A 16,708-nucleotide genomic window follows, 5' to 3' on the forward strand; every position below is an offset into this window, starting at 1 on the left:
CTCTGAAATCACTATTTTTCCCAGCTGTTGCAAAGGCAAACTGTCTTCCTGTTGATTCTGGTAGCTTGGTGAAATATCTTGATGCCCTATTCGGATTCTCCTCTTGGTGAATTTAACAAGACTATTGAGGAATATACTTTTGTTCAGAGATGTATCACTCATCATAATTGCTATTCCTGCTATTTTATCTAAAATATATAAACATTTAATATCTTGTGTTGACTAACAATTCTTGTTTTTCTGTGTTGCAAGCCTGAAGAAGATTATGATGCAATTATTTCAGAATCACAACTTCAGTTTGCAATGCCATTTGACTTGCAAACAGTGAATTTGACTGGATCAGTGGAATGTTTCCTATTACATTTCTCACTAATATGTATATTTTAATTTTCAAAACTTGTCTTGCTTTCCAAATTTCAAGAGGCTCATTGCAAATAAATAAGACTCGGTATTTGTTTATCAAACGTATCTAATTTCAATGTGTGACAAAATAGGGTTTTTTGTTTGTTTGTTTGTTTTTTTTTTTACTTATGCAGCAATCCTAATTATTTATTTAGCACCACATATACATATGACACTTTATAGCAGATGAAAAGACAAGGTCCGTGCCCCTTTGGAGTCTACAGTTTATGACTCCTATCCATCTGCACAGAGCCCCAGATAGTTCAATAGAGCTCTATACATTTGCAGCAGTTTGTCCACATGCAAGAAGTTGCAGGATTACAGACTAAGTGACACCAAATTTTAGTATTATTAGCATCTTTTGGTCTGGACACCTCACAAATATAGAGAGTTTTGAATAGAATTAAATGTGATTGAGAACTTATAGTAGGCCTAATTTTTTTCAACAGGTCTCCGTTGACTATAGTAATAAAGGTCAAGATGATTAAACATGCAACAAAGTAATGGCGTAAAGCTTTAATGTCTTACTGACAAAACACCACCTGCATATTAAGCTCAGAAAAAACAAACTCCTCATTAGCTTAGAAATTAATTTAATAAGTCATTTCTGGCTGGGAATGCATATTTTCTATGGAGCAAAGTTAATTACATTTGAGGTACGAACCACACGGCAGGTGTTTTTTTTTTGGTTTTTTTTTAGCAGCGTGATTGGAAAAATCAAACCCAATAAAACAGACATTTGTTTTCATATGTTTGAAAATTTATTCATTGTATAAATTTCAATTTCCTTTGAAGACTACAAAACCTGCCACTTGACAGGGATGCAAGCAATGATATCTTTCCAGGACTGTTCATGGTTACATCTGGAACAGTTTAGATTACACATTAATAGTATGATTAGAAAATTTCCTAGATCATACTCTGAATAAAACAATCATTTAAGTATTCAGTACTATTTAACCCTTTTACTAGCAATTCAATTCTATGACAGCAGTGCCAAGCATCTCAAAGATGCTATTTTAATTGTCTGCCAAAAGGTACAATACAGTTGAATTCCTGCTACTGTACCTTAGACTCACTTACATGCCATGCGGAGGAAACTAGTATAAAGTATGATTGTATAGAATTGTAGAAAAATATTATCTGTGATTTCATCATTTTTAAAAACTGTTTTAAGTAGATTCCCCCCACCCCATTAGATTGCAAAATAATTACATCCCTTATGAGTACACCTTCCCTTTGATTAGGTCAAGAGTATCAAGATAAAGCTAATCATTTACATTATTTTCATGAGTGAAAACTCATCCATTAACCATTGATGCTTTCCAAGGAATGACATATCTAGAAGCCTGTTTCCAATAATAGAAAAGCAGAGCTTTAGTTGGTATACTACATTTACAAAAACAAAACAAAATTCTATTTCCTTATGCCTTTTTCTCTTAAAAAATTGTTTTAAATACTTCATTTGAAAAATTCATTACAAGTTTTGTTCAGTACTAGTAGTGATTATGAATAAAGATCTTCACTGTTGCTAGATATAGATCCAATTGAGTAGTGTAGCTACTCCCTCCCTCTGCTCTCACGTACTCTCACACCACTGGCAATTTTGATTTGAAAAATAGGCTATTCACCTGTATCTGCACTTCTCCATTTTTCCTCTTCCATAAATCTGTATTCTAGAGTCAATTGCTATGCTTTGCAGACAAAGAAGCAGTAGTGAAAATTTACACAGTGGGTCATACACCCTTCAAGCTTGTGCAGTAAGGAGTTCTGCTGCTTAGTTGCAGTCTCTATGTTAATTTCCCATCCTTAGTTCCTAAGTAACTGCAGTTACAAAAACATGCCAAAGATGAATGGGGAGAAAAATGTGGATCCCAGAAAGAGATGTATAAAACTAGGTTAATTTGCCTGTAAAATTTATTTCCTCCACAGAAACACAGTTGGTCTAAACTAGGATTTAAAGCTATATTTGATCTAGACTTTAGAGTTGACCAGTTTAGGATGTGTTAAAATACAATCACTTTGTCTTGACTAGTCTTTATGGTGTTAATTAGGTTGTTTTATACAACTCCATCTAATAGCACACCTTAAAAACTTACTCTAGATCAAGCCTGAGAGATGGGCTATTTAAGAAATTAAAAGCCCAGTATGGTTTGCTTGCTTGTGCATATACACAGTAAGATGTGGGAGCAGTCTCTGTATAAAGGAAACATACTGATCACATTCACATTTCCTAATAGTCTCTGCTTGGATATATTGACTACAAAGACCAGTAAGCACGGAGGAACAAAGGTGAGTTTGTACCTTAAAAACATTGAAGCATCAGTTTGTGCTTTCGTTAATATGCCTCCACAGAGTCCCACTTTCAGACAGAACCAGGTAGAGGAGTATTTCTAGCTTAAACAGAGACTGCCATACAAAACCTAACCTCTGAAACCTAATTGTTAAAAATGTACATGCACTGCCAAAAGACTAACAAATTTTGCCACCGTAATTTGTCTTGATATTGCCATAACTTTGGTGGATTAGGCACACAGATACTCTCACAAGACAGATACATCCTCTTACAAGGCAAGGAGGGTACAGTGAAACTGATGGATTGAGGTTAGTTTCTGACACTGTCTGGGGTGATGATGAAGGTAGTGTGTTTGTAGCCCATAATGGAAACGTATATGACGCATGCTGGATATGAGGTTTCTGATCTTTAGGTTGAGTTTGGGAGGGAACACAGAGGCAGAATAAATGAAGCAACTGTAAAATTAAAGACTTCAGGAATACAGAAATTAACATATTTGAGTAGCTATTGACTTTCTGCTCTGTTATACTGACTATAACACCAGATGTTTCAGAGGAAGACATAAAACCCCCCAGCACTCCTATTTATTAAGTATATATGGGATATTCCTTCCTGAATTCAGTTGCTGATCATTTTATGACTTGAAGCAAAAGAACTGAAAGACCGTGTAATTTTTCCAGCAGTACTGTTCTAAAATGAAATCTATCAGCTAGATTTGACTTAATGTTTAACCTTAATCTTCAAAAGAAGAAATTAAAAACAGTTTCCAGGAGACATGGTTTCTTAATTTTTGTCAAGCCTGACTTATAGTTACTGATGGACCTGAAGAGAGACATGCTGAAGGGTGAGATTACCAAACAGTTGTTAGGCTAACACCACTGGTGCTGCAGCCAGTCTCAAAGGAAAGACTATACTGCAAATGGCTTTTCCCCTCTTCAGCATTAAAGATTTTTTCTTGTCTAAAGGAAGAATTCTCAACAGAATGAAAGAGCCACCACTCAATTGTAGAACATTAGGTAAGGAGGAAATGGCTAATTACGTTGAGGATAGTAGCAGTGAGACAAATATGTTCAAGACACTTGTTTGACTTTTTGTGATCAATAAGAACCCTCTAGTTAAAAAGTTATTCTTTAATAATACAAAGCAACATTAAAAAAATCTCTATTTCCTTTGGATTACCATGCCCCACTGAGACCAAGGGTAAATCTTGAGGCCCCTGCTAGAGTTCTGCATCTTGCCTTGGAAAGTTCCTAACTCTTCATCATCCTTGCCAAATTTAGATCAGCACCACGGCAAGGTATTAAGAAATAAGACACATCAGCTTCCACAGAGGGCAGTAAGACAGATTGCTTTGCACGTTTAATAAAGGAACCGTTATTATTACTATTTACTTGTAAAGGGCCTTTCTTGTTCTGTAGACCCTTTGAGGGACATCAGCATAGACAGCATCAAACTACATACAAAGCCTCTAGCTTTTCAGCTCTAATTGCTCTTTTTTTTTTTTTTTTTTTTAAAAGGGAGCATGGAGTCTACATAATTCCCTCACCGTCCTACCTTTTGATTAGGAGACTATGTGACAGCGTGATTCTCTGTTTGGCATTTTAACACCAGTGATCAAGTTGATTCTGGAAGCTAAACGGTTTGTTCTCCAATTAAAATCCCTTCCCTTTTCCAATCCTCTATTTCTACTCTCCTTTCAGAGATCCCCACAAGAGTATACGGAGACCAGAATGTCTTCCCTCCTTCAGTTTAGAGCATTAAACAGAAAAGCTATGATGTTTATCCCTACCTCACACTTAAAACAGTGGCTAATTGCTCAACTGTCAAGTTCCAGGCAGCTTGTAAAAACCTAAGCTTTCCTGTTTGCCAAGGAATACCTAAAAACTTCTGAGAGTCTTCGTTCCATGTTCATATGGATCAATGAATCAGATGGAGGAAATCTGTGGTGTGACATTAATGAAGGACTTCACTCTCTCTTTCCACAAATTTCTTTGAAAACTTCTCACTGTAGAAAAACTAACAAATTAGTTATTGGAAAAATAACTGAACAGACTAATTAACCAAGAATCACACTGCCATTTGTGCTGATCTCTTGATTTTTAAACAATATTGTTCACAGAAAATGTGCCCTAAACTCCATATTTAGTAGCTTTGGATATTTCTGTAAAGGGTATTTGATACAGGTAGTCAGTTGATGTACCATTTTCTTTGGCAGAATGGGATATCAGCCAAACTTTAATGTGCTCCAGTGCACACTCAAGATCAGCTATCTGCAGTGAATCTCACAGACTACATAAAAGCAAGCACGTTTTATGATTTGTGTCCTCAGAAAGTAAACCAAGAGCCTTTTACACTCACATTAAAAGAAAAAGTGGGAAGACCATTGCCATCAAGGAACATGAAAAGGGTGATTTTGTTTTACTTGACTTGGACAGTACAATTTTAAAGGTGCCTGGACTGGTGATGAAAGGCCCAAGGAGACCAATTATGGTGTTAGAACCTCAGATGTCAGTTAAAAGTACTGGATGGTTCTATTCTGACTCTGCTTTGGACTGTAAACTGAGAGCGTCACAAGAACGAACAAATTGAAATTGATCAGTCCAGTATATTCTAACCACAAGAGACAAAGTTTACATCCATTTTTGTTAAGCGTCTGTTTATCAATGGACATGGTCTTTTGCTTTAGAGTCAGCATTACATTTCTTCTCTAACTCTCTAATGCCAGCACTGGCCGAACAAAATATTTGTCAGCTCTTAACTAAAGTAATAAAATAAGTAAAAATATTAAATGAATTATGAGAAAAAGCAAGAAACAACTGTCCTGAAAGGGAAAACTATTTAGCAACGATTCCTGAGTCCTGTAATTGGTGAGGGAAAAGAGATGGGGGTGATGTGGAACAAGTTACTTTTTGTTATGGATGCGTTACCTATTACATGTGTGAGAAACCCACTGTTTAAATTTTTAATACTACAACATCTCTCCGGTTTTCATAACAGACATGCAACTTCAAAAACATGGAAATGTAGAAAAGACAAACAAGGAAAAATACACATTCATAATATTACATTCAATAGCTGTTTAACAGTCAAGGCTGTTTTAGAGCTGTCCAACAATACTGATTAATCCAGGTGAACTGTTTAACCAGAGTTAATTGTCAAAATGATTAATAAAATCTAAATAAACCAAGGCATGTATACATTAAAGAAAACAGCACAGAAAAGTACTGCTTATGAATTGTTTACAAAAACATACAAAATGTTGGATGGCACAAAGTATACAGTGCTAATATAAACAGATTGTTTAAGCTAAGTGCTTAACATAAACTGTCCATCCCAACATGTAACAAAGAATATTTTAGGGGACGAGAAATATTTCTTATAAAAATAATGCTATATGGTGCAGAGTGCTTTATTCAGTGTATTTTTATGATAGAGTTGGCATTCATAATTCTTCTAGTTTATTCAATCAGTGAACATGTTCATTTTCATTGTGTTTCCACTTTTCACTCCATCCAAAGCTCCAGAAAGGTCAGAAACTTGCCGTCAACAGTTTAAAGGGAGAATAGATGAAAGCAGTAGCAACAATAAGAGCAGCAGCATTATGGGTACCAGCTGGGACAGAGTGTGCTTGCAGGAATCTGTCAGATATGTGCTACTTGTCGCCATGATTTGTGCTATCATCTTATATACCATGGTACCAAGTATCTGGTTGAGGTCACTTCACAGGGCTGTTGAGGTAATTTTTTTTATACCTCTCCTCTGAGCAAGAGTAGAACGGCCTACTGGCTCCAAAACTGGTGACTGATTGCGGTTCAAAGCAGAGTATGTGGCTGCCATGGCACCCTAAAGAGTTAGAAAGCAGAGGTAAAACAAAACAAAAAAAACCCACACATTGTGACTTTACTACATTCTAGAGATCATAACAATATTACATGATTTAGAGATTTTACTAATCAAACTGTTTTCTGTAGGTTAAAAACAATGGGCTTGATTTACCAGTGTATTATTCTGGCTATTTAAAGCATGATTACATGTTTCTTTTTTTGCAGCACAGGAAGAACTCAACTATGTTAAAATTGTTTAAGGCAACTGACATGACTTTTAAAAATCAGCAGGTGCCAGTTATATTGCAAAATTAAGTTGTGCTTTAACTAGATCCCCAAAGTGCAGAGAGTAAAATCCCACTAGAGCAGTGGTTCTTAACCTTTACTGCAGCCTGCATTCCTTTGGTTCTCAAAATATGTCCTCGCACCCCTTATCAAAAATCAAAATATGTTCTCGCACCCCTTATAAAAAATTGTTGAAGTAGGTCACTTCTTTAAACCTAGATATATTTTTTGTTTGTATATTACAGTAATCGTTAAAAAATGTATAATATTAATAAACACATAGGTTTGATTAAACAAACAAAGTAGCTGTACTTACGTGCCTGTGCTTAATTTATGTTTTTGATGATTTACCTTCTAAAAAAATCTGGCATGTCTTGCACCCCCAGAAAAGGCATCTTGCACTCCCAGGGGGTGCGTGCACCCCAGGTTAAGAATCACTGCACTAGAGGATTGTCCTTGTTTATGGTTTGTCTAACCATTTCTGTTTTCACTAAAAATTGCTTTAAAAATGTTTCACTACTAGTCTATATAAATATGAAGTGTATACATCTAAACTAAGTTTACAGATTGCTAGAAAATTCTAATCTATTGCTAGGATCTGAACTTGGTTCCTTGCTTCTAAGCCATTTAGTGCTGGAAGCTCTGTCTCTTATAGTTGACTAAGGGTCATTTGATTAACTCTTAAGATATAAGAGCCCTCTTCTGTGGTTGGGAGGTTCACCATGAAAAGGCCTTTGAGGGACTTTGTATGTGTGTGGGGGTAATGAGTGTGGGGATCTTCAATCTCACCCATCCAGGTTAAAATTAAAATAAAAAGATCAGTTGGTATCAAAAGTGGTTTGTGTTTGAGACTATCAAGTGTTGATCGTTACATAATACACCATTCAATATAACCTTTACTATAAGGTTTCCATTTCATTTTTTATTTTTAATGAAAATTTTGTAAAAAAGAATCAATTTCACCTCCAAACTATCAATTTTTATACTTACAATCCCTCCACTAAAATCACACTAGCAACCATAATTACGATTCCTCCATTGTAAACATCTAGATCACTTACAGTCTCAGATGAACTATTTTTTAAAATCAGAGTTCAAAATCTAGGAGTCAACAGTCTAAATCACCAGAGAAAACATTATTTATAAACTCATTTTATCTTGTAATCTGTCTCAACACAAAAAGTAAAACAGTATGGGGATTACAGTGTACTGCTCTTTGTGAACAGAGCAGATTTATTCTCCACAGATGGACTCACTTGAAGTCCTATACATTAGGTAAATCAAAAGTTCACATGGCTTAATGCACTGTGTTTACTGAACTCACACACAATCATAAAAGTTTGTGATTAGTACTTAGAGCAAATGCAAAGTAACTGTTTTTGTTTACAATTCATACGAGCTGAACACACACATTTATTTACCTTCACCAAATGTGGAGCATCCTGTCGGTTTAGCTGGTACTGAGGCAACTGGTCACTGTCAACTATCCAAGGGTGTCTAAGAACCTGGGCAGCAGTCAGTCTTTGATGTGGGTCGACATGAAGCATCTTTGAAACCAGATCCTGTCAACAATACAGAAACAGTTAATTCTGATGAACAGTAACATTTAAGGCAGTACAGATTATTTTTAGAGCATTAATAATGTTAAACATGATTAAAATTCAAGATTTGAAGAATTATTTTGTTGTGATCAGTAGTTTAAACAAATCTCCAGGCCATCCTCTGGAAGTGGTTGAAGTATTACTCTGTGCCCACAAATGCCAAGATCTATTGGAGAGTTTACAAAGTAACTAGTCATGTGAAGAGCAGTATGCAAGTGAAATTATATAGATCAATTCTGAAGTATCTTACTCTAAGGGCATGTCTACACTACAAACTTAAGCCAACCTATGTTAGGTCAACTTACAGCCACCACAGTAATTACTGTGGTGGTTCATTTCCACACTGCCCTGCTTCTGTCACACTGCTTCTGTGTCCACATCAGGAGTACGTCCACCAACATAAGAGAGGCAGTGTGGGGGTAGAAAGCCCAGGCTCTTAGCTCCACACAGCTCCCTGCTGGTAGCCCAGCTGCCTCCCAGGCCTTTGGCTCCCTGCTAGCTGGGAGCAGGGACCCCGGGCAGCCACCAGGATGGAACCTGAGACCCTGGGAGCAGTTTGGTTCGGAGCGAGGAGCCTGGTCTGCAGCCCAGCTATGTGTGGGGAGTCTGGACAGCAGCCCTGCTGGGAGCTGGGACCTTGGGGCAGCCCAACTCTTAATGGGGAGTCCAGGCAGCAGCCCAGCTGGGAACGGGGCCAGCTGGGCTCTAGCTGGAGCCCCCCCCTCCTTCCCCGGGGTGACAGCACAAGCTATGAACAACTTTCTTATCAATTAGGAGCCATGAAATTGATAAGAATGACAACCAACAGCCAACATAAGTAACCCTCAGTGTCAACACGGACACTGTGTTGCCCTAACTACACAGGCATCACCTCCATCAGAGGCATAAGGCTTGAGTTATTATGTCGGTGTAGTAGGGCACTTACATTGGCTGGGGTGTACACTTACATAATTAGGTAGACATAAGCTGCCTTATGTCGACTTGACTCTGTACTGTAGACCAGGGCCCATATAAAGTGTAAGGAGAGTTATAAAGCTTCTAATTCTGGGACAACTGCTTATGAGAAAAAATGCATTTAGTACCGTAATCTTAAACTGCCTAAAAACATTCAAAAGTACTTAATAGCATGCAAACATTTTCTTATAAAACAAACTCTCTGTTGTGGAGTTTGAAATAAAGACCACAATAAAAAGACTTCTTAAAAGTTGAATGATTTTAGACACATTTGGGACTCCCAGTATAATTGGTTGGGATGGCACTGAATAAAGAGATATGTGATTCTATATCTTGTCCAGGACAAAAGGTAGACGTGTCAGTCAGGCTGTTTAACATAAAACATGGGAAAATACTTATGAGTATTTAGAAATATGGAAGCACAAAGCAAATTAAAGACATTAGCCAAAGAAGGGGGAAAATGCTTAAATAATCTGAATTCTTTGAGCATATTAGAGCTTTATTATAACTAGATAGAGGGTGATAAAGGCTATCGAATGCTTTTGGACATTATATATAAGTGCCAAGTTATGGCTTCCCTTCACAGACACTTCATGGACCCATAAGAGAGGCGTCCAAGAACATGTGGCCATAACTACTGCATCCTGATTTGGTTTTCCAACGCCCCACAGAATTAAAAGTGGTGGTATTAAACGTGGTTATTTTTCTTCCTACACATGACTGACTGTTTAAACATGAAGGGTTCATAATTATCAAATGAATATCTACTCATACAAAGGATTGGCTCAGTAAATTTTAAAAAATCTGCAACCTTCATTAAAATCATGTTCTCTAATATTATAAGCAATTTTTATTGGGACAAAAAATCCTTTACAGAATCTGTTAAAATCCATCTCATGCACAAAGACAAAATATTAAATATACTTGCCTTAGCTGTAACTGAAACTGAATTCCAGTAACCACCAGTGAGAGAGAACTTTCCACTACCTATTCGTGCCAATATCTCCTCTGGGGTATCATCAGGACCATTTGCAAAAGGAGTGTAGCTAATCAAACAAACAAGTTCAGAGTATTAATAGCTTTTCCGTGCTGGACTCCAATCCTTATTTCAAGTCTGACCACAGCTGCCAGTGGTTTCAAAATAATAATTAACAACCCCTCTCCAACATCAAAAATTATAGTAAAACTGATTTCAAAAGCACCCAAAATAATAAATTATAGATTAACTACATGTAGAATGAGATGAAGGGCCTGCTTCTCTTACTATATTCCTTCTGTAACAGAGAGTGTCTAAGTGTTGGCTAATTCTGAGTCACAGCTCCACAGACTATCCTTATTATGTCCAAAAGTCAGTACATGCTGGTGGAATGAAAGGACTATCTGTGTATAAGAACTCTGAAAACGGAGGACTTGATGACTCTGACCTGGAAAGAACAAATACCCAGCCTGATGCCAGGGGCGGCTCTAGCTTTTTTGCCGCCCCAAGCATGGCAGTCAGGCAGCCTTTGGCGGCTTGCTTGCAGGAGGTCCCCGGTCCCGCGGCTTCAGCGGCTTGCCTGCGGGAGGTCTACTGGTCCCGTGGCTTCAGCATACCCGCCGCTGAATCCACGGGACTGGCGGACCTCCCATAGGCATGCCGCCGAAGACTGCCTGACTGCCACCCTCGCAGGGACCGGCACAGCGCCGCCCCAGGCACATGCTTGGAGCGCTGGTGCCTGGAGCTGCCGCTGCCTGACGCTAGCTGAGAAAGAAGTCACTAAACCCTAGAGGATTTACCTTGTTCAACAATTCACATCCTTGCTATTGAACTAACAAAGTACACTAAACATAACTGAGAATGAGAATAACAACTAATTTTCATACATGTGGATTTCTTTGCCTTAGTTAAGCGGTTAAGATGAACAGGAATACTGTAAAATTGTGGCAGTAAATAACCAAATAAATAGTTTTATAAGCATCTTGAGGCTAACTTGTAAGCCAGGTGTAAGAGGTTAAGTTGGCTGTTTAAAGTGGTATTTTTCAAAGCTGAGATTTGGAATTATTGCTTGATGAACTTGTACTTAATGTATTCTTTTATGCAGATCACTTGTATTGCATATATCATTCTGACTATTGTTTGAAGTGATCTGATTCATTCTTCTGAGTAATCAAACTTCTACTCCTGAGGACATTTTGCGCCAAAAATTAAAAATTCTGTGCATATTTTCAAATTCTGAAAAATTCTGCAAATTGTGTTTGTCAAATAAATGTGGAGGCTCCATCATGGCATTGGGGAGCACAGGGCACTGGCTGAACAGAGGTGGGAGATCACTGTGCAGCCCCCACCTCATTGGGACACTGACTCAGCGGTGAGGCTGCACCTAACCCTGACACAGTGCAAGGATTGGGCCTGCCCCAGAAACACTCCAGGGCCCTGCCCCTCCATGCCATATGCACCAGGTGTGGACAGACAGGCTCAGCAAGGCCGGAGCCAAGTGTGGAGGGGTTCAATGTAGGGGGGGCGTCCAGGTGTGAGCTGAGAGGGTTGTATGTGAGGCAATCTGGGGGCAGGGGATTGGGAGGGGAAGAGATCTGGATGCACAGGGGCTTACTGGGATTTTTTGGGTGCAACAGTAATGGGACTCTGCAGGGGGGTTCAGGTGAAGGTGGTTGGGCCTCAGCAAGGGGGATCTGGGTATGGGGGGGAATAGAGCTTGGCACGGGGTCTGGGTGTGGGGAGCTTAATGGGGGTCCAGATGCTGGGGGAGAGGGGCTCAGTGGGGGTAGGGAACCAGGTGCGGCTGGTTGGGGTGGGGATCTGGGTGGCTCGTCAGGGTGGTCCAGGTGAAGGGGGAGTAGGGCTCAACGTGGGGGTTCTGAGTCTGTGAGAGTGAGGCGTGGTAAGCTATGATGAGTCTGGATGCACAGGGGTTGGGTGGATTGGAGAGCAGCTCCCTGTACAGGGATCCTTGCCGCTGCAGCTGAGGAGCGATGGGTGCAGGAAGCGAGTGTGTGTGGGAGAGTTTGCGGTGCTTCCTGCAGCTGGGGTAGAAATCCAGGGGTTGGTCTGACCTGACCCTGGATGCCGTGTAGGGGAAGAGGAAGTCCTGTCCTCCCCAGCTGAGCTGGGACTAGTCCCTGATCCCGGCGCAAGGTAGGAGCCACCAGCCAGGGCTTCCCCAGTCCCGGCCCCTGCCCCACAGTGATCTACTTCTTTGCTGGCTGCCCTGGGCACCCGAAACATACTGCTGTGGAAGGTCGCATGACTGCTCTTGTGGCTCCCCTTTGCTTCCCTGTCAGAGAGTCATTTTTCTGCGAGGAAGAAAAGAAATCTGCAGGGGAAAAAACTGCACATGCGCAGTGATGTCGAATTCTCCCAGGAGTAAACTTGAAAGCATCACTGGTGTGACGCTGTAGGAAATATGGGTGACATTTTATGATATTGTTGATACCAATATTATAAAATTGCAATGAATCATGCCAGATATGCTGTGTGAGGTATCTGCGAAAATGTTATACTTTGCCAAGTATGATGATTTTGTTCATATGTTTGTATCACTTTGTATTATGAGTTATAAATATGTAGGGTATATATGTATTTCAAAACTTGTGCTGTGTTTCTGGGTGACACCCCCAGACAGACTGGCATCAGCGCTAGGCCTGCATGATGGCCATCAAGGGACATCAACTGTACAATGAATCCATTGAAAGGGCCAAGGACTATACCTTATGACTCAGCAAGGCATGCAGGGGCATGCCTATGGAGAGAACTCTAAGGCCTTTCAATGCCATGTGCTATCTGCTATGAGTTTGTGTTTGAAACAAAGGAAGTACCCAGCATGTGGCAAAAGGACTATAAAGGGCAGATGCATCATCTCCACTTTGTCTTCAGTCCTGCTTCTTATCCTGGAAGAACTTTGCTACAAACTGAAGTTCTGAACAAAGGCCTGAATTACCCATTCAAGCTGTGGATGTATTCCAAAGGGACTTAAGCCAGCAAACTCAGCAATACTGCTAAGAACCTAATACATGAACTTTGAATATTTGTATGTATGTGACTGCTTTACCATTTAACGTCTCTCTTCTTGTTCTTTCTTTTTTAATAAACCTTTAGTTTTAGACACTAAAGGATTGACTGGCAGTGTGGTATTTTGGGTAAGATCCAAACCTATTCTGACCTGGTAACGTGGCTGGCCCTTTGGGGTCAGAAGAACACTTTGTATATGTGAGCAGAGTTTTTAAAATAACTTATCACTGTACTGGACCTCTGTGCTGATTGGGAGCCAGAGAACTGGAATACAATAAAGGGGACTGTGTGATTTCTTCTTTTGCTTCTTGAAAACCACTGTGGGAGATCAGAAGCACAATTTGTGACTGGTTGGGGAATTTAACTTGAGTATTACCCACCAGTCTTGGGAGTATCTGCTCTCCCTTTTGCAGCCTGCCCTGACCTTGGCATTTCCAGTGAGGGCTGATCTAGGCACACTGGGTCACAACTGGTAAATTTTAACCACATATATTCTCTTCAATATGCATAGTACTTTCTAGCTTTTTTTGGTAGGAACAAGTTTCCACTTCATGTAAAGTAACAGTGTATGTGAGTCTATTCCTATTCTTAAATAATCATAAGGCTACAAAACATACATTTGATATAATCTTTGACTAGATTTAACAACAGTTAAGCAAACTCATAAGGAAGTTTATTTAAGATATCAGACTCTTAAGAGCTTGATCCTACTATGTGCAGAGTACCCTCAACTCCCACTGAAACCAGCACCCAGCAGCTCCCAGGAATATTAGCATCTTGCAGGATTAAGCACAATCAGTACTTTGTTTGAGAACAGTAAACTTATATAAGCAAAGAAAAACCCCCACTTAATTTCTGCAAACTTACCCAGTGAGCATAGTATAAAGCAGGACACCAAGACTCCATATATCACAAGCAGCATCATAGCCTTGCCTTTTTAAAACCTGTGAAAGGCAAATATAAATTTCTACAGAAAACAGTACACTTTATTATGATTTTGGTGCCAATGTTATATTGCTTCAAAGATCTCAACTGTTTATCGTTTCAAAAGCTAAATTCATTGATAATTTTACAATTATGCAATAATGGAGAAACAATGTTTAAATAATGAAAAAAAAAACCCTATTAAAATAATCTGAAGGCATGTAAACCACAACTTGATATTTACCTCTGGAGCAACAAAATTTGCTGTGTAACATGGAGTCATCAAAAGACCATTTTCTGCTCTTAGTTGTTTTGCAAAGCCAAAATCACAAATTCGAATTGATTCTGGGTTACCAGATTCATCAACATAAAGAATGTTGCTAGGTTTCAGATCTCTATGAACAACCTAAATAAAAACACAAATACAAAAAAAGAAAATATATATATATATATTATATATATATATAAAAGATAGTGTTCTTTATTATAAGCACTTACTTCACTGCTTTTTAATTTGCAGTTAGCAATGGCCATTAAAAGAAGGTGACATTTCTAATATCAACTCCAGTACACTATAATGCATTGTTTTTGGCTACCCAGAATGTCAGAATGGTGAAATACAGGAGTTAATTTTGAGAACAATGCAATAGGTCCAGTTTTCAAATTTGGACACTCTGAGCATGAAAGTGATGTTTGACACGAGTTGATGATGATGATGATGAACACTGTGATGGATTGGACTAGGCCCTGAGGCCCCTGCTGGAGGCCTTGTGGCCCTGCCACACCCCACCCCAGAAAAGGGTGGTAGAAAGGTCCTCCAAGTTGCCTAGAGCAGCTGTGTGGGAAACAGACAATTAAGGCCCAGCAAGTCAGCATAAGAAGAGCTGCAGGGCCAAAGCGAGTTCAGTCTTTGCTAGAGCTGGAGGAAAGCGGATGGTCCTCCAGGCTGGCTACTGGGACTGCACAAGGACAAGGCCTTGAGGTAAGGGTGAAGAATGTGCGGGAGCCATGGGGAAGTGGCCCAGGGAATTATAGTAACAACGCAGTTTATTTAAAGGACATTGCGAACAGCTGCTATCTATAGGGTCCCTGGGCTGGGATTCCCCGACCCCACCAGCCACTGGGAAAGTGGCCTGGAGTTTGAGGCACCCCAGAAGGGGGACTGAACCATAGTGGCCCAGCTGAAGAGCTGGGGCCAGAAAGGCCCTGAGAGGGTGAAGACATTGCCTCCAGGGAAGAAGTCCTAGGGCACTGCTCTGTTCTGAGCAGGAACAAACTGAGACACACATTACAGAGGGCACTGAGAGGGGCCCCTGTTGGACTTGTACCCTGAAAGGGGTTTGTTTTGTTCTGATCTCACAGACAGACAGTGCGTGACTTGGCCGGAGGGCTGAGTCAGCGAAGAGCCATCGTAGACAGGTAGAGAAAGAGTGCAGGCACACGTGCTTGGCCGGGGGGCACTTGTGAGAGGTGAGTGCAACTCCTTTATAAACATCAAGTAAATTAATCTCCAAATTTCCTAGAACGATAGTGTTTGGAGAAATAAAGATTGTGTAGGCTGAATTATTGACAACTGTTTCTTGAGATATAAATTTAGGAATATGACTTCAACATTTGTCACAAAGGCTGTTATCATACATAATGGGATGCCATGGCAGACAAGCAAATGAATGTATTAATGAGTTGTTAATTATAAAGCTTATTTTTCCCCTCCTCCTCCTCCCTATCACAGATACAGATGTGTCATCTGTTTTCCTCATCCAATACCTCCACTCATTTTGGTGACATCACTACCTCCTGTCTTATGGCCTCCCTGGCACCCAATGTCACTCTCCATCTTTGTCCTTAATCATCAGGTTCCTTTCTTTTATAATACAAAGATTTTTCACTCTTGACTATCACCACATCAACCTTACCCACCTCTAAATTACTTTGTCTGTCAAAATGAGCTTTCCGCTACAGAAACTATGCGGAGTTTGAGAGTTTTGGAGAAAAGGTTTGGTGCAGCATAGTTATTTTCTAGGAAACATTTGTTTAATTTTTACACAATGGAAGAATGCATCAGTTGTGGGTTTGTCCTTTCAAATTGTGTTTCAGTATATATTAGATAATGCATTTCTAAATGTTTTCTTCAAGTAGAATACTTACCCCTTGTGCATGGAGGTACTCAACAGTTCTTGTTATTGTGAGCAGGACAGCACTAGCTTCTCGTTCTGAGAAAAACTTTTGCCTAAGAATTTTGTCCAGCAGTTCTCCTCCTTTCATAAGTTCTGTTACCACATATACGTACTTTCCATCATCATACACCTACAAAAATGAAATAAATTAGCATGTAAACTTCTTTAAAAAAGTTTTTTCTATTACCCTTCTCTAAGGATGTCAATATAGTGCAGATAACCCAAAAGGATTCTTTTTA

The 16,708-nt window shown here is 39.5% G+C and overlaps 1 protein-coding gene across 2 annotated transcripts in view; it reads right to left on the minus strand.

Annotated features, from left to right (window-relative positions):
* Positions 1-1,140: 1,140 nt before the first annotated feature.
* Positions 1,141-16,708, minus strand: part of RPS6KA3 (ribosomal protein S6 kinase A3) — a 136,915-nt gene continuing 121,347 nt past the window's right edge. For both annotated transcript variants that reach the window (XM_039540503.1, XM_039540494.1), the window contains exons 17-22: positions 16,441-16,599; positions 14,537-14,698; positions 14,236-14,312; positions 10,291-10,408; positions 8,229-8,369; positions 1,141-6,541 (exon numbers count right to left, since the gene is read on the minus strand). In XM_039540503.1, the coding sequence (XP_039396437.1) occupies positions 6,419-6,541; positions 8,229-8,369; positions 10,291-10,408; positions 14,236-14,312; positions 14,537-14,698; positions 16,441-16,599 (780 nt within the window). In that variant the 3' untranslated portion in view covers positions 1,141-6,418. The remainder of the gene's footprint in view (positions 6,542-8,228; positions 8,370-10,290; positions 10,409-14,235; positions 14,313-14,536; positions 14,699-16,440; positions 16,600-16,708) is intronic.

Source organism: Mauremys reevesii, linkage group 1 (assembly GCF_016161935.1).
Source record: "Mauremys reevesii isolate NIE-2019 linkage group 1, ASM1616193v1, whole genome shotgun sequence".
Lineage (NCBI taxonomy): Eukaryota > Metazoa > Chordata > Testudines > Geoemydidae > Mauremys > Mauremys reevesii.